Raw genomic sequence first — 18,845 nt, 5'->3', positions numbered from 1 at the left:
CTTATTTCCACTCAACCTATTATATATTTTTACTAATTTAGTATTTATCTTCCCCTCATAGAATAAAAGGTACATGGGAGCAGGGACTTTGTATTATTTTCTGCTTTGTCCTCAGTGCCTAAACCTGTTGCTGCCCATTAGTAGGTACTCAGTGTATATTTGTGGAGTAAATGAGTGGAGATCAAATTTGCGGGGCAGCAAATACACAGGTTGTGGAAGCAGATGCCTAGAGAGTAAATTTGGGGAACAAAAGGGAGAAAAATCTAAAGGAAATTTTTCATTAAATTCTGTGTAGTATCCTATCTATCCCCAAAACTTTCAGTAGAACATCCATTACTTGTTAATGTGTAGTAAAATTGGATCTATTTAGAGAAATGCAACCAAAAAGCCTTAATAAGGGTTTAGGGGCCTACGCAAAAAGTATTCTCAGGAGATTTCCACATCTGAGTTACACTATTTAGGCAAATATGTGATTACAATACTAATGTCTATTCTAATGATTGATTCTCTCCATATGAGATCTTTGACATGTTATCTATTTGGCTTATCTCATACCATGTATATTTCCACACAGTCATATATGAAACATGCACTTTTTAATGTAATAAGTGTACACAATTAATTTTTCTTTTCTAATCATAATAATGCAAACAAAGCTATTCCAAATCCTTTGTTCTTGCCAGAAAAGATAAAGGATTAAATTAAAGGGACAAGCCAGTTGACTTTACCCATCTTGAGAAAGGCTGGAGACTACGGAACTCCTCAGTTGCCCTGCAGGCTGCCCTTTCAACTCCCCTTCTCCTTATCTTTCATATTTTCCTATCTCCTCTGGACTGAAGGCTTGAATCTGTTTGTTCCGTCATAAGCATTTTCCAGTGTAGGAAATTGTATGAGTCGAGGCAGATTTACTTAAGATACATCAACCTGGTTAAAAGCTTGATAGGAAATTGAAATCTTAATGTTGGAGTCAATCATCTGTCACTTCTATATCATCTCACTCTCTCTGTGTCCTGTAGTCATACACAGGAGATTATTAAACCCATATCTCTCCAAAATGCTGCAGAGAAATACTGTCGGATTTAAAGCCCTCTTCATTTTGCCACTGACTGCTATGTAACTCTGGGCTAGTCACCGTCCTTTATCAAACCAAGTCAAGCACCTCAAAAATTAATGAAGGTTGCTAAAAATGATTGTAGATATTGATGTAATTTCCACCCTTATCCAACAATTTTAGAGTTAAAACTCAGAGAAGAAATATATACTCATTCAGCCCAGCCAGTGTGGCTCAATGGTTGAGTATCAACCTATGAACCAGGAGGTCGCCATTTGATCCCTGGTCAGGGCACATGCCCAGGTTGTGAGCTCAATCACCATTGAGGGGCATGCAGGAGGCAGCAGATCAATGATTCTCCCTCATCATTGGTGTTTCTCTCTCTCTCTCTCTCTCTCTCTTTCTCTCTCCCTCCCTCCCTCCCTCCCTCCCTCCCTCCCTCCCTCCCTCCCTCTGTCTCCCCCTTCCTCTCTGAAATCAATAAAAATATATTTTTTAAAAAATAAATATATACTCATTTTTAGAAATTTACTCATTTGTTAGATATCACATTACTACAATGTATTGGGATCATGACATAAAACTGTTTTCCTGTATCTCAAAGTTCCAACAGGAATCTCTACTGAGATTTTGTTTTTTACATCCCTAATTTGATATAATCCCAGTATCCTATTTTCAGATTGAGTCAGTTTTGAAAGTAGGTACTGCTTTGTTAGAGTGACAAATGTAATGTTGCAAAACCAAATGCACAGCAACTAAAACATATGATTAGTTCGCTTACATAAAAGGAAAAGTAATGGGTACATATATGATTTTCTAAAACTTTCCCTCAGTTCCCCACAAGTATAATATATATGAGCTTTATATTATGCAAATAGTAGAAATTTGGATTCACCACATCCATCCCACCAGCTGCCCTTGGGATTTAGGGCAAGTCAAGAGAGAGGGTTAAGCATGTTTTGTCTGTGAGAGTATATTTTCACATTGTCAGCAAGCACAAAACAGGAAAGAGGGCCCCTGGTGTTCTCCACCACTAACTTCCATTAGCTATAAAGGTTCTCATTAGGAAATCCTTGACAAGTAAGTCCCAGAATGTGATTATTTATCTGCTATGAATTATATTTTTATATTTTATTGTTTTGCATTTTTAGTCTCTTCCTGAATTATCGCCTGAACTGTTTACATTTACAAAGTGTAAAACTGTAGAACCATTTACCTGAGATTTAATATGTGAGAGACCTCATAGATTTTTGTTAAAATGTCATGGTGGTAAAAATCATTTCTCTCTTTGATATTGCAGACCTTGTCACAAAACCCATGGTACAGATTCAGCCTTCCTCTGGGGCTGTGGAGTACGTAGGGAACATGACACTGACATGCCTGGTAGAAGAAGGTACCCGGCTGGCTTACCAGTGGCTAAAAAATGGGAGACCTGTCCATACGAGCTCCACCAACTCCTTTTCTCCCCAAAACAACATTCTTCATATTGCTCCAGTGACCAAAGAAGACATTGGGAATTACAGTTGCCTGGTGAAGAATCCTGTCAGTGAGATGGAAAGTGACACCATTATGCCCACCATATATTGTAAGTTTAAAACAAAATCATAACTTTTCTTCTGGGAAGTTGTCACAAGGGTGGTCACAGAGACTATCAATACCAAATGCCATTTGATTTTTATAGTGCAGCTATAATCACACTTCCTAGATACTGTCTTATCATGAAATATATTTGCTTGCACAACCCTATTTCTTGAAGTTCAAGTTGAGATACTGGCCAAGGGCCTTTCCGGATACATTTTGTGACTTAGTGCATTGTGTGACCTTATTTCCAGTGGAAAGTAGGAACCTCAATTTCAAGAACCCAGAACAATGCAGAAGGCACTAAGTTATTCATCCCCAAGGAGGGTAAGTTGGTCATCTTAAACTAGGAGAGAGATGTGCTCTGCAACTGACCAAAGGAAAGAATAATGTGCCCAGGCAGTTCTCCTCCCGCCCGCCCCCCTCTTCACCCCCCATTTCCTCAGCTCCATGCTGAGAGTCAGGGTATTGGGAGGATCATAGAGAAGACAGTTATTCCTCAGTAAGGTATTCAGTTTCCCAGGGAACAGCAATTAGTTCAGATTTCAATTTTCTTTGGTCCTTTTTGTTTCTGTTGTTGTTTAATCTCATGTACAGAGTTAAGTTAATCAAACTCTTCAGTTCATGTCATAACATCATCACCAACCCAAACACGATTCCTCTCTTTATTATATTTTAAACCCAGTCCTCTCTACTCCAGAGCACCACCTCTAGCATGTTTAATATCACATGGTAATGTTAGCTTTGCACAGAGCTTCTCAACCTCCACACCAGTGACATTTTGGGCTGAACAACTTCATTGTTATGAGATGTTTATAGGATGTTTAACAGCATCCCTGGCTTCTACCCACTACATACCAGTAGCAACACCCTCCAGTTGGGACAACTAAAAATATCTCTGGACATTGTGGTATGTTCCCTAGAGTGGGAGAGGGAGGGAAATCTCCCCTAGTTGAAAACCAATGGCCTATCCCACCTTCTTTTTTTAAAAAATATATATATTTTTTTATTGATTTTTTACAGTGAGGAAGGGAGAGGGATACAGAGTTAGAAACATCCATGAGAGAGAAACATCCATCAGCTGCCTCCTGCACACCCCCTACGGGGGATGTGCCCGCAACCAAGGTACATGCCCTTGACCAGAATCGAACCTGGGACTCTTCAGTCCACAGGCTGACGCTCTGAGCAAAACTGGTCAGGGCCCTGGAGGTCTTCTTATCAGATACCATATAGCTCAGAGCACAGCTAGAACAGCAGCGTGAACAGGAACAGTGAGCCAAGGAAGACTTCTCACCCCTGTGGCCTGAGGATGGAGGGTTCAGCTGGTGGAACCATAAGGGTAGAATTAAGCCTGGTAAACTCAGAATTCAGCGAGTTTAACGATGAGCCAGTTCCTTCTATCAAAAACAGAAGAAATTTTATTATTAAAGAGTGCCAAAGACAGAAATTATAGTTTTTCACAGAGAAATACCAAAACACCACTCACTGCAAGCAAATTATATAAGATTTGTTTCAATCATTATTGATATTAGTGATAATATCAATAACAATGGTACTATTTTTACTGTATAGCTGAACTTTTAGCTTTATTTTTAGTTTTACATAAACTTATATTCTGATAACATTGTGAAAAAACTGTGTGCTAAGAAATAGATTCATAGAGAAAATATAAACTGTGACTATAATATGCACAACTAGCATTGAATTGGAGTGAAAAATTTGGTACCGTCTATTTTTTTGGTACTGTCTATTTACTATGCGGTCACATTCTTGACTGAATAAGGCTATTCTGATATGAATTAAAACTTCCATTCAACTTCAAGTACTACAGACCTAAGCTTCAAGTTACTTAAGCAGAAGTAAGGAATGTGAGCAAACTGAATCAAATCTAGGGCTAGGTGGACACATCCTTACATTATTCTTTATTGTTTGGTCTAAATGGTTTGCATTCACATAGAAAAGGTACAAAATGCAAAACAAGATATTAAACCAACCAGATTTTATCTACTGAATATCAATCCCAAGGAACCATCATCATTCAGTGCAGTGACAGACAACAGGAAGTGAGATCCTGTTGGAGCATTCCCTGTTAACCATAGGAAACCTGATCATGATTTGTTTTGATCACATGCTCTAATTAACATCACGCCATTTGGAGAGTCAGTGGATAGTAAAGTGGTTTTGGGCCTCAGCTGTGAATTCAGACCGCCTGGGTTAAAGACCTGGTTCTGTCCCTTTCTGTGCACCAGTTTCCTCATCTCCTTATCTACACTCTCCCCAATGTAAGAGGGATGGAGGATTAAGTGAAATTTTACGTATAAAGAAGTCAGCGAGAGGCACCTAGGAAGAACTCAATAATGTTAGCTCTTTTTGAGACAGAATTATGCCAACATAATTGGCAACATGGCAGCAAGAAGTTATGGAAAGCCTGGGTAATTTAGAAAACACCTGCAAAGAAAAAACCGAAAGAATACCTTTAGGAGAAATTTTTTCTTCCCTAAACATTACCATTTTTTAAATTAACATATTTTGTTTTTCTATATGAAAATATTTTCTTTGCATTAATTATTTCTTACATTTATCTCTCATTTATCTGTCTATCTTTAAACCTTGGCCACAAAGTTAAATAAAATATTCCTGGAGGAAACTGCATAAATAGGCACATTAAAGTGTCATTTGTATTTTTACTCTTTTATTTTGATATATTGTTTATTTTAATCTGGAAAAGGGAAAGTAAGATTTTTCTTTCAACATGTTCAAGTTTATGCCCCAATCTCATTATCACAGAATATGATGATACATAGTGTGGAAAGCATAAAAATGGGGAGAAAACCCATTAATCACACCTGTAAATGTTAGATATTATACTTTAAATGCTATACCTTCTTTCCTTTCCTTTGTTATTTGAAAGAATTAAAATATCCCAATTTGAATAAAGTCAAATTTTCAAATATATCTTCTTTTATAGACTGAACTTTCTTCTTCACATTCTTTTAGATGTAATCTATGGACATCTCACAGAGAAATATCTGTCCTGAGTATATAGACTAATGACAGTAGAAAGAAGAACATTGAGAAAATTTACAAATGTAGGTTCTATTTATATATTGTAAAGATGAATACCTGCATTATTTAAGATTTTTTACTCTTAAGAGGTAATTATAAATATAGTATTATAATTAATTTTCTTGAGTATTTTCTCATTCAAATGCGAAAGCCTTCACTTACTCAACACCACTTAATGATATTCACTCATTCATTCATTTATTCCCTCATTCATTTATTCACTCATTCTCTCATATTTTGATTATTCAAAAATCAAATTATCATCGTCTTGTTTATTCTAAGCAATTATTACTCATAGAAACATGCAACATGTGTAACATATATGTAACATATACTGAAACACTACCCAGAGTTATTTTATTAATTTTTCTTGCTATCACTCTTTAGCCCTATTTTATTGTTGTTTTCTTTTCTTGGTTTGGGGTTATAAGGATTAAATTAAATATATAATCTGAAGATTTGTCATTTATCCTTTCCATTGATGTGGCATCAACTTGTCTGCAATATTTATCATTCCATGCAAACTGAGAATACATGCCTTAGTTGATGTTGTACCTTCTTCTCTTTCTTCACCTGCTTACATGCTCCTGGTTACATCCTCTTTCTTCACATCTTCTCTAGAAAGGCTCACCTGCCCACACTCTGTCTCACCTCTTCTATGCTGCTAGGAGGTTTGCTGTGCTCCTGCAGTACCCTATGCACATATGCCCTCTGGTACTCATTGAATTATATTTTCCTGGGTCTCTTACCCTCATCAGTGCTCCATACCCAGACATTATTCAACTTTGTACCCCCAGGGAAATAATTTGCACAGATTAAGAACTCACTCAAAGTTTCTTCAATTTGACTAGAATCGAACAGATTATCTTTCTTCATATCCCTCTCAGATTCTCGTGTTACTTAATGACGCTGTAGAAAGACTAAATTCCCATTACAAGATAACAGCTTCTTAAAGTGCGTGTGCCCTTCATTGTTGTTTTTTCTGACCTTTAGCAGAGTTCCTCAATAATCTAGTAAATGTCATATTCCAATATTCCCCCATAGAAGTTCACACCACAGTTTAGAATTTCAGCATGAATTACCCAATCTGTTTTCTTAAGGCACTGTTTCTATGACAGCTTCTTTCATGAAAACAGAAATTAGTTTTTATTCTGGCAGAAAAAAATGTGTAACAAAATTTATCAAGATTGACCATATATTTTTGAGGATATGATGTCATAATCTGGTATTGATCCTGGTGGAATACAATGTCAAACCAATAATTCAGACAAATATCTACTTGAAGTTCATGAAATGTATGTGCCTTCCAGCTCTTGTAAATAATAACCCAGTAACCACTGCATTTTGTGTGTAGCATATGGCACTGCTGCAGGGAAGTACTCTAAGTGATAAAAATTAAAGGGAAAAAAAAAGGTCATTCACAGTAAATACTTACCATCTGCTTCCAAGCAGGGTGGCAAGCAGCATGATGATGAAAACTTAGGTACTGTTGCCACCCAGCCATAAATTGTTAAAGAGAACAGATGATATGTGATTTTACAAGTCATTTAGTAAACAGCCCTTCCTGAAGCAAAGGGTTCATTTCTATTGGGAGTTCTCTGCCAAAGGCAAGGAATTGAACCACAATCCAAAGTCAAAACAGAATTATCTTTCTGCTTTCATCTTCAACGTCAGAGCTGCACTGGTCGAATATTGGTTGAATCACTCCAAATGTCTTTCATTGGATTGCTCATTCCCATGAATAATGTACTAGGTTGCACCTCAAAGTAAAGGGATGGTCAGCCTGAAGTGATAATGAAAAAAGAAATAACATCATAGTTCATTAAGAAGAAAATAGATTGATTATAAGCAGTGTGTAGAGTGTAAAAGAGTAATGGGTAAGATCTATAGGGGAGGGAGGGAGGAAAGAAGAAAGACTAACAGTGGTTCTCAACCTTCCTAATGCCGCGACCCTTTAATACAGTTCCTCATGTGTGGTGACCCCCAACCATAAAATTATTTTCATTGCTACTTCATAACTGTAAGTTTGCTACTGTTATGAATCGTAATGTAAATATCTGATATGCAGGATGTATTTAGGTGACCCCTGCGAAAGGGTCGTTCGATCCCCAAAGGGGTCGCAACCCACAGGTTGAGAATGGCTAGACTAGAAGATTATACAGTGAAATATGGATATTCGTTCTCTGAGTGGTGAAATTACAAATAAGTTTTCATCTTTGCGCTTCTCTGAATATTAGGATTTTCTGCAATGAACATGTATTTTTTATATAATCAATTTAATAGGTTACACTTTAAGAAATAATATCAGAAGTAAAAAAAAGAAGAGAAACAAAAAGAAAAAAACAAAAAACAAAAAAGAACCAAAAAAAAAGAAAAAAAATTAAAAAAAGAACAAAAAAAGAAAAGAAATAATATCAGAAACAAGCAACCAAAATGCTGTGGTTTTATGTTCTAAGAACTGTAGGAAATGCTTGGGGGTGGGGTAGAGAATTTGGGGTTTTTGAGGCTAACTGTGAAGAGCCAGGTAACATATAATTAAGACAGACAGAGGACAAAAAGATTATGCCAAACAATGAAACTCAACAAATGGGGAAGTAGCAAAATCAAAATAGATATGAATGTTGGGAAAATAAAGTAAGATAATCAGATTCCTTTATTTAAAATCATCTTCTAAACTAGAGTGATGGTATTAAATTAGATAATCAATCTTATTCACCAGCCTTCTCTCTAAATGACTATGGGCTTTCTCTGCGAATCAAACCCACTCTCCAAAATGGAAGAATTACTATTTTGGAGAATATTCCATCGTGTTGCAAGGTCCTAAGGCAATTTTAAATGAAGGTTTTCCAAAAAAAAAACTTGGAGTAATGTCAGCACACTTTGAACGAAATACCCCTAATTTTTATGTGTGTTAAATTATCAGGCCATTTGTTTTTATAGTCACCATCCAGAAACCCTGAAAACCAGTGGGAAGGCAGTGGCTTAAACTAAATGGCTGTATTTTTAAGACCACACTTCTCTTCTTGATCTGCCTTGCTCTGTCTTTCAGTTTTGTGTACAGACTTGGGTCCCTTGTTGTTCCAAACCTCGGTGATCGCCTCCCACTGGTTTTCTGCTATGTGAACCACAACAAGTGCCCACCGGGTGGTGGCCCTGGCTTCCCTGATGTTCTATCCATGATGATTACTTGAAGGGCCCCCCGCTGCTGCACTGGCCCTGAGATAACAGTGGTTTTCCCAAGACCACATCACAGCCTGAAATGAGGGGACAGTGTTACAGGGTTCTAAAGCAGTCACAGGAAAGGGACATTCACTTCTCTTCACTTTAATGCTCCATGTCCAGCTCCTGGTTACTTCAAACTTTAATGTTTGCTTTCTGAAAGCAGGATCATCTCATATGTACACATTAATCTACAGGTTTCTTTCAGAAGTCTGTGTGTCTTTAGGAAGCAAATATGTGTAAAGTGTATGTTCCCTAAGTAAATATAATTCATTTTTTGCATCTTCTGCGTCTGTTATATCTTAGGAAATTTGTTTCCCTAATAGTAGGTTGGTTAGAAAATGCTCACATAATAGAGAACTATTTTGGCTACCTGAAAATTTGAGGCTGGCTTGCCAGTATGCAAAATAGCTTTAGTACAGCATGAATCATGCTGTTTCAAAGGTAAAAAGAACTTTAACAACTATTCATCTAGTCAACCTTTTTATAGTAAAGGTGAGGAAAATTTGACCCAAAAAGTTTAAATTACTTCTGAAGAAAACTTAACTAATCATTGAAAAAAATCAGGATTTAATCTACCTTTCTATCCTACTATCTAGTCTTAAATTATTTCACATAATGAGAGATCAAATAGCTAGTACTTTAAAAAAAAATCAGAACCTTTAAGATTAGTTATTATTGAGCAAACCATCTAGGGTATAATTTTTTTGAGTAGGAACTATGTCTTAACACATTTTTTATCTCTTATATACTATGTTATCTAACACCTAGTATGTCTTAAACAAGAATTGGTTGATTGATTACTTGATTAGCTGAGTACAGAATATCTAATCCGATAGTAATTTATTGTAGAACGAATACTATAATTAGACAAAAAGAAACTGTTGTGGAAGTTATATCACTTACATTTTTAGAGAGGTAATATGAACATTAAATGCATGTGTTTTAGAGTCCTAGCTATGCTATGTAATAGGTACGTGACCAAGGCAAAGTTAATTTTTACATTATCTCTTCATCTTGTAAGGAGAATAATAATCTACTTTATGTGACTGCCTTAAATATTAAATGTGGTTATCTACATAAGTAAAGTGCCTTCAGATGGCAAATATCCAATAAATGTTGGATATGATCAACTGAAAAATGAGCACCATCATGCATGAACTTTAAAGTTTTTGGAACATAAGCCAGGATTTAGATTGAATGATAAAAACCTATCCAGCTAAGGAATATTTTTTAAAATATATTTTTATTGATTTCAGAGAGGAAGGGAGAAGAGAGAGATAGAAACATCAATGATGAGAATCATTGATTTGCTGCCTCCTGCACACCCTTACTGGGGATCGAGCCCTTGACCAGAATCAAATCCAGGACCCTTCAGTCCACAAGCCAACACTCTATCCACTGAACCAAACTGGCTAGGGTGGGAATATTTTTTTAATCTCTCTCTTTATTCTCTGAAGAAAACAATTGGAAATGTGTCTCCATCTGCAGGCAATCAGATGCCATAGAAATAGCAAAATGCTATAGGAATATTGTAGTGTGAGGAAAAACACCATGGCCTATCCATAATTAAGTAGTTTATTGATGATCAATGAATATTTGTTAATGATAATGAAGATGTATTTTTAGCCCTGGCCCACATTGCTCAGTGGTTAGAGTGTCAGCCCAAGCACCAAAGGGTAGCAGGTTCCATTTCCAGTCAAGTGTGTGTACTTGGTTGCAGGTTTGGTCTGCCTAGGTCAGGGTGCATTCAGGAGGTAACCAATGAATGTGTCTCTCTCACATCGATGTTTCTCTCTTTCTCCCTCCACTTCCTCCCTTCCATTCTCTCTCTAAAAAAAAATCAATGGGGAAAAAATATCCTCTGATAAGGATTAACAAAAAAAAGATGTATTTTTAAAATTTGTTAACTGTTAAAATGTCATGAAAATATGCACATATAGAACACCCCTTATATCTATTTGCACAAATTTATGTTCCATGTGAAACTATGTACCTGTATTTTATAAATATTTGCATAACATATCCTAGCACTAGGAAAACACGTACATAATACTCAAAGTATGACTGTCAAAGATAAAATAGTGGCCATAATCTACTTTTAAATTGCTTTCTAATGCAATTACTGTTTCAGAAAGATTGAATTTGTCTATCAAGATCGCATATTTATCAATGTTGCTCAAAAGCTTAGCACCATGATTATGACAACAGTGTCTGTAAATTTGTAATATACCAAGTTTCAAGGCTTTCACTATTTCAAATAAGGTCAATCACATCTCAAATATTTACTATTTCCATGGACATCAGAATAAAACATTTTAGGTCCTTATCATTTATTGGGAGTCTAAACAGGGAACCTATTGCCCAATTTTAACTTGAAGACTTTCACAGAAAAGAAAATGCTGCTAAGCTCTTTCAAACTTGTAAACTATGTCTTGATTATTTATGTTATCCTTTTCTTTTCTTTTTTAACTAATGCAGATGGACCGTATGGACTTCGAGTTAATTCTGATAAAGGACTAAAAGTAGGGGAAGTGTTTACTGTTGACATTGGAGAAGCCATCTTGTTTGATTGTTCTGCTGATTCTTACCCTCCTAACACCTACTCCTGGATCCAAAGGACTGACAACACAACATATGTCATTAAGCATGGGCCTCTCTTGGAAGTTGCATCCGAGGAAGTAGCCCAGAAGACAGCTGACTATGTATGCTGTGCTTACAACAATGTAACTGGAAGGCAAGATGAAACTCATTTCACAGTCATCATCACTTCTGTAGGTAAGTGTGACATCAAAGGCCAGGATCCCAGTGAAACACAAACACATGCTGTCCTTACTCTACACCTATTTGATAATTACCTGGAAGAGAATACCACTGCGGGGTTGTTGATATCCTCTAAGAAACTCTCTTTCCTTGAGTTAACGAAGCCATGGCTTCTATGAGTCAAAGAAAGAAAACCCAAAACAGAATGGAGAAGGAATCCAATTGCTGACTCTGAGGGACTGATAAGAAAAGATAATTCAATAAATTATGTACTTCTAAATATGCATTCTTGCTTTCCTGATTCTACAAACAGGAATAGCAGGCTACTAATTTGAAAGGCTTATATTCAGTGTTGCATTAGGTCAGAAGAACAAATTTCCAAGAGTTTGAAATCTGGTTTTCCTATTATTTGACTCCCCTTCTCACTGTCTTTCATGGGCTTCCCTTCCTCTTTTGTAATTTAAACATCTGAAATCTGTGGAAGTTCTCAAAGGGGTACTGGAAACTTTTTTTAAGTCTGTGATATTTGACATTTCTAGAAATCATCTGATTTTTCAGAAAGTTCATGGAACACAAAGTTTAAGAATCACTGCTTAAATTATTTATGTCTACCAAATTCCTATCTTTCTGAGCCTCCTTTTCTCTTTCTATAGTATGATTTTATTCTTTTGTATTATTTCATTTACTCCCCTTGTTTCATGAAACATTGGTGCATCCCAAACCTCCATCTTTAAAGCTCTAAAACTGTATACCTAGTTCCTTTCTAGATGTCTTCACTTTGAAGTACCAAAGGCAGCATACAAGTCCAACATATCAAAACTAAACCATTTTAATTCCCTCCAAATTACTATTTTTTTTTTGTATTCCATGTTTAAGTGAATGGCTCTACTGTCTACCAACCTGAGCCAGAAATATAAATGCCAACTCAGACTCTTTTCTTGCTTATTGCCCTGCTCAACATCCAATCACTAACTTTGTACATTTGTCTTCCTTCCTCTCTCTCAGACCCATTCTTTTCTCTCCTTCTTCTTTCGTCTTTCTTTTCTTCTCCCTCTCCTGCTGCTCTCCTCCTCATCTCCCACCTCCTCCTCTTTCACCTTCTCCCCCTTTTAATTTGTCCTCCATTCCATTACTCCCACTCGTACTATCAAATCCTTCCTGGACTCACCTTTGCATACAAAGAAGCCAGATTTCACTTAGAGCAGGTTTGGATAGGCAGCAGTGTTCAGGGTGCCTATGATTGGAGGAACAAGTTTGTGAAAGGAACCACCATTAATATCTACCTTCTCTAATGATGTCTTCTCTTTCTCTGTCTTTATCGTTCTGGTGCCTAGAATAATGCCATAACATAGAGTCAATACATTTTATTGAATAAGCAAGAAGATAATCCTTGTAATTCATAGGCTACATTTTTTAGTATGTGGCCCTTGGACCATGTGCATCAAGATCGCCTGGGGTGGTCTAATAATGTATATTCATTAAGACACCTCAGACCTATTGGAGCAGGTTCTTGCAGCTAGGATCTGAGAATCTGAATATTTAGCAAGCATATGTGTGACAACCTTTTCTTTAAGGTGTTTTTCTCTATTGCCTTTTGAATTTATTAAAAATCTCTTAAAGAGCTGTTAATAATTATGACTATCACAAGCCTACAGGCTGATAAGGAAATATATAGTGGATGGGGTCCTGGATTCTTTAAAGTTGAGGGTAGTATTCACAATTGCAAAACCATCTGAGTATATTAGGATTTATATACTGGCATGTTGGGATTTGGGTTTTTTTATATGAAGAAAATACCACACTCTCTAGAAGAATGCTATCGAGCAAACTTTCTGCAATGAAGAAAGTGTTCAATGTCTACATTAAATTATGGTTATGCAACTGAGGAACTGGAGTTTTATTTTATTGCATCTTTACTAATTTTAATTTAAATGTGCATAACCACATGTGTCTAGTGACTACCATATTCGACAATGCAGCTCTAGAGTTTTACCTGAATGATGTTTCATTTGGGCAGTAGATAATACAATTCCCTTATATATCCCAGAGCATATGTGTAAATAGGTGATATAAATCAAGCACTCATTCATTCTTTATATAGCACCTATTATGGGCCAGATGCTAGGGTAGGCATTGAGAATGACAGTTGAAGAAATAACTCCTGCTAACAAGATGCTTGTAACTTAATCTGGGTAGTAGGCATTTAAGCAACTAATGTGCGGCCTTTGCTTTTTATTTTGCTAGATTTGTAATAGGCTTAACCAGCTTTTTACCTCAGTGGGTAACCAAAACCTGATTTTGAAGCAAGCCATAATTAATCGTATAAAAAGTTTATCGGCAATCTGGATGTAATCTTAGGCTTGTTCTTCATGCTTACTGAAATAAAAACATGGTTATGATGTGTAGATATATACTGTCTTTCCCATTGCCTAAACTTTCTCCATTAATACTTAGCCAAGTTATTTTCATAAGATCAGAAGCCCCCAGTATTTGATGAAGGTCTTATTACTAAGGTTCAAAGACAGCTACAGTCTTAATATCCAATAATTGCCTTTTGCAAATTCTAAAAAACCTGTTTGACCTGTACAGAGACCAGGCATGTGTTATTATAGTAAATAAGAGGAGCAGGTGCTTATTTTTCAGAGGGATTCGGGGTTGTCAACATTAGTGACCTCTTTGTGGTTTCTAGAAATATATTTCAACCCCCAAACGTCCTCAGAACTTTCAAGCAGTGGCCAGTGGCAAATAAAATGGGTGGTATGGATGTGTTTTTGTTAGGCATTTAATTTTTTAAAAGTTTTCCAAATGAATATGAATCTCTGAAATGCAGATTAAGTGTATACCAACCTACAGTAAGAAAAATGAACATCACTTGTAACTATCAATTGAACACTTACTGGCCATCCACTCTGATGAGCAATCTGTGGAGAAATAGAAATAATTTTGAGGGATAACATACCTGCCTTTGAAATATTTACAGAACCAAGCTGTGTTTGGTTTAACTAGAATCAGGTTATAAGAAACAGATGAACCTCTTTATTTTTAATGAGGCAAATAATGTGCCCAACCAAAAAATCTCAGCAATAAGATGTAGAGGGCAAAGGAACAAGGAGTCAAAGATGACTCTGAGGTCACCAGGATGGAGAGAAAATAATGAGGTCAGGAAATAATCAAAAGTTTTATTGGGGACTTTTAGTTGGGGAGAGGAAGGCTGGAGAATGTCACAATTAGCTCTGTGTTTTCCTGCCTGTGTAAAATGGTGCCTTCCACCACTGTGGGCTACCAGTGATATCTACTTTGAGATATTAATTAATTGACCTTTCTGTATCACAGGGAGATATCTTAAAGAAAATAGGGCAATGGTTAAGGTCACATAACTGTAAGTAATAAAATAATATCTGAATTCAAAGCCCTTGTTTCTAGCCACTATATACTAGTGAACTGTTTTTGACTGAGAATATCAATAAGACTATGGTGTTCCTAAGAGGTATATCACATATTCAAGATAGTGTGTATTTTCTCATCACCTTATGCTATATACAAAGAGACACCCTGGTTTGTCCATGACATGTGTATATATTTCTATTAATGAGAAATTATGAAATACATTTAAGTAAAAATAGTATCTAGAATATAAGTTTTAAGGAAAGACTAGAAACTAAAATAGTTAATTAGCATCTGTATTTTGAAAAAAACACAATAATTTTATTACCCTAATTGTAGACTTCCTTGAATTCAGGTGTTACCACTTTTAAATTTTAATGGATCTAAATCACTATTGTGCCATGCAATATATATAAAATGAAAGTACGTGTGATTAAAATTCAAGTGTTCATGTTTAACGAAGACATGCAAATTATTAGCGTTCCCCAGGTCCACATGCCTATATTTTGATATTTAGACATAATAGAGATGTTTTAATTTGTATGTGATCCTGAGAATAGGGAAATGACCCATGAAAGGAAAATGAATTTATTAATTTCTTTCATCTACCTAGAAATTTCTCAGGTTAAGATGTCCAGTAGGTGTATTTCACTTTGGCTCACGGGAGAAAACAACTAAGCTAGAACTACATCCCTGAATAACTGAATCTGTCAGGTGGGGCCATGGTGGAGTGTGAACATAGCACATCTCTCAATATGGCGCCTTCATCTCTGTAGGGACATGAATCAGCCGCCGTAATCAGCGAACATATTGGATGGGAGAGATCTCCAAACTCCATTCTGGTCTAGAAACAGGCGTGCTGACTGGTAGCATATGGCTGTCCTGTTTCGGGTGCAGTTTCTCAAACAGCCGGGTTGCGATGCCATGGATACCACACCTCTTGCCCATATTTACACTTCATATGTGATTTCATTTTATTTGTTTGCCTAAGGAGGGGGCACATAGCATTTGCACTAAGGCTTTGGTAAATGAGTCAATCATGTTTAAATAAGGGGGAGGGGGTGGCATGCTATGTTCTGAAGAGTAGAAACCTCTCTGAAAGGAGAAGACTGGTGTTCCTGGAAGTGTCCAGAACTGCATTCAGCATCCATGGCTACTTGGTCTGAATTTCCCTGCTGTCTTCAGTTGTGCTTCTGCAAGGACATCTCTTCTAAACACACTTGCCTACAGCTGAGACTACAGCAACTGTGCCCCTTGATTTGATCCTTGACCTGTTTGGCACTTTTTATTTTGTGAAAGGGGGCAAATTTCAAATGTCAGACATGGGAAATCTTGCATTTTCTGAGACAGAATGAAGCCAAGGATTGGGGCTGAGGGGCGCTGGTCACTACAGGGTGGTTCTCTGATGTAGGGCAAACAAGGGGAAGCGAGGCAAGAGGGCAATAAGGAAGGAGTCTACGGAAATAAGGAAGTAATGGAACAGGGAATGAGAGGGGTCCTTTGTAGGACGGAATGTGTAGACTTGGGCATTTTAGCACATACATATCAAAGGTGAAAAAAAGCTTAAAACAGTGGAGAGGGGAGGAAATATGTCTTATTTAGTGGGATACATCCATTCATTATATGTTAAACCTACTACCACGCTTCAGAATCCTGCAAGTGCCAGCAAAGAGCTGACATATGCCAGAGTATAACTTCACCATTAGAATGAGAACTACTCTGAGATAATAGCTACTAGCATATTTTCAAGTTTATAAGGAGCAAAAAGCTGAGACTATACTTATATGTTTTTCTGCAGTTTTTCCCAGGGTAAAGTGCTTTGCAGAAACTTGATTAGAATACATTAGCACTGACTATTTATGAGGGGTCAGGGTTTATTAAATTTTGGTAGATCTTGTATGAAGGTAGTCTGGCCATCAAGAAGAGAGAGAGCCAAACCGGTTTGGCTCAGTGGATAGAGCATTTGCCTGCGGACTGAAAGGTCCCGGGTTCAATTCCGGTCAAGGGCATCTGCCTTGGTTGCGGGCACATCCCCAGTGGAGGGTGTGCAGGAGGCAGCTGGTCGATGTTTCTCTCTCATCGATGTTTCTAGCCCTCTATCCCTCTCCCTTCCTCTCTGTAAAAATCAATAAAATATATTTAAAAAAAAAAGAAGAGAGAGAGTCAAAGTACATCAAGTCTGGTGTTATAAAAGGTTAAAGGAAAAACTGAATATATGGGAGTCTACCTGCCAATTATAGAACCATTCTTTACCCACAGATTAACAGGAAAAAAACTGAACTTGCAGTTAGAAAAGAAAAAAAACTTATGTTCCAGTATCAGATCTGGGACTTACTGACTGTGACAAATATTTTAGTTTCTCTGAGATTATTTCTTTATCTGTACCTAGAAATGATGCTTTAATTTTTCTTACTATTTTCATTATTACTGATATGATACTTCTATACCAAATAAGTGGGGAAAATATATACATTTGGTTTTATTTATACATTATGCTCAACAAAAGCATCCTGTTCCTATGAGAATCAAGTAGCTTTATTGGGAATTAAAAATAGAGTATTTTATTATTATTTCTAAATTATGTGCTACACATCCTTTATATCAGTAAAAATTATAACATATACGTATATATATACATAATATATACATATACACACACACACCACACACACACACACATTTTTGAGACTCAGTTACTAGCATGTAATGGATTCATATCATATTCATGTAATAAACTTCAAAATAAAAACTCTCTGGCTGTCCCAAATCATACAATAACAGAGCAATAGAGAACTTAAAAATCAATCACTCTAACCTCATTTTACTAATGTGGAAATCCAGAACATCAGTGTCAAGTGGCTTCAGCCAAAGTTGCCCAGCTCTTTCAAGAGAACAAACCTATGAGGTAGGAGCACATAGCCTGTCTGAAGAAAGGCTGAGACTTCACAAAGAGGTCACCCAAGTGCTAAGGTAGTTACAAACTCAAAGCTCAGCTTTCTAATAGTAGGAGAATGTTAATAGTTCTATGAATTGTTAACAAGGAGGAAAAACAATCCCAATAAGTTTTGTGATATTCAGTGGTCGGCAAATTGCGGCTCGCGAGCCACATGCGGCTCTTTGGCCCCTTGAGTGTGGATCTTCCACAAAATACTGACTTCTGCGCATGGGCCACGAAGTTTCAATCACACTGTACGTGCGCGCCCACACGTGGTATTTTGTGGAAGAGCCACACTCAAGGGGCCAAAGAGCCGCATGTGGCTCACGAGCCACAGTTTGCCGACCACTGTTCTAGACCAGTGGTTCTCAACCTGTGGGTTGTGACCCTTTCACAGGGGTCACCTAAGACCATCGGAAAAGACATATATAATTACATATTGTTTTTGTGATTAATCACTATGCTTTAATTATGTTCAATTTGTCAGAATGAAATTGGGGGTCACCACAACATGAGGAACTGTATTAAAAGGTTGCGTCATTAGGAAGGTTGAGAACCACTGACCGATCTAAAACCAATAAATTACCATTCTGTTTATTTTTTTAAAAAAATTTATTGATGGATTTTAAAGAGAGAAAAGGGGAGAGAAAGAGAGAGAGAGAAACACTGATTTGTTGTTTCATTTACTTATGCACTCATTGGTTGGTTCTTGTATGTGCCCTGACCAGGGATTGAATCTGCAACCTTGGCATATCAGGACAATGCTGTAACCTAAACCACTTGCATTCATTTCTTCCACCCAGAGTTAAAAAGAGTTTAATTAAAATCTGTTTAAAGGCAAGAATGTTA

General features: G+C 36.8%; 1 protein-coding gene across 3 annotated transcripts in view; it reads left to right on the top strand.

The window, feature by feature from the left end:
• HEPACAM2 (HEPACAM family member 2) overlaps positions 1-18,845 on the top strand; it is a 44,594-nt gene that overhangs the window by 11,576 nt on the left and 14,173 nt on the right. For all 3 annotated transcript variants that reach the window (XM_059712321.1, XM_059712324.1, XM_059712322.1), the window contains exons 3-4: positions 2,352-2,636; positions 11,396-11,692. In XM_059712321.1, coding sequence (XP_059568304.1) covers positions 2,352-2,636; positions 11,396-11,692 — 582 coding nt within the window. The remainder of the gene's footprint in view (positions 1-2,351; positions 2,637-11,395; positions 11,693-18,845) is intronic.

This window comes from Myotis daubentonii, chromosome 10 (assembly GCF_963259705.1).
Source record: "Myotis daubentonii chromosome 10, mMyoDau2.1, whole genome shotgun sequence".
NCBI lineage: Eukaryota > Metazoa > Chordata > Mammalia > Chiroptera > Vespertilionidae > Myotis > Myotis daubentonii.
This window is presented reverse-complemented; position numbering and strand designations above follow the sequence as displayed.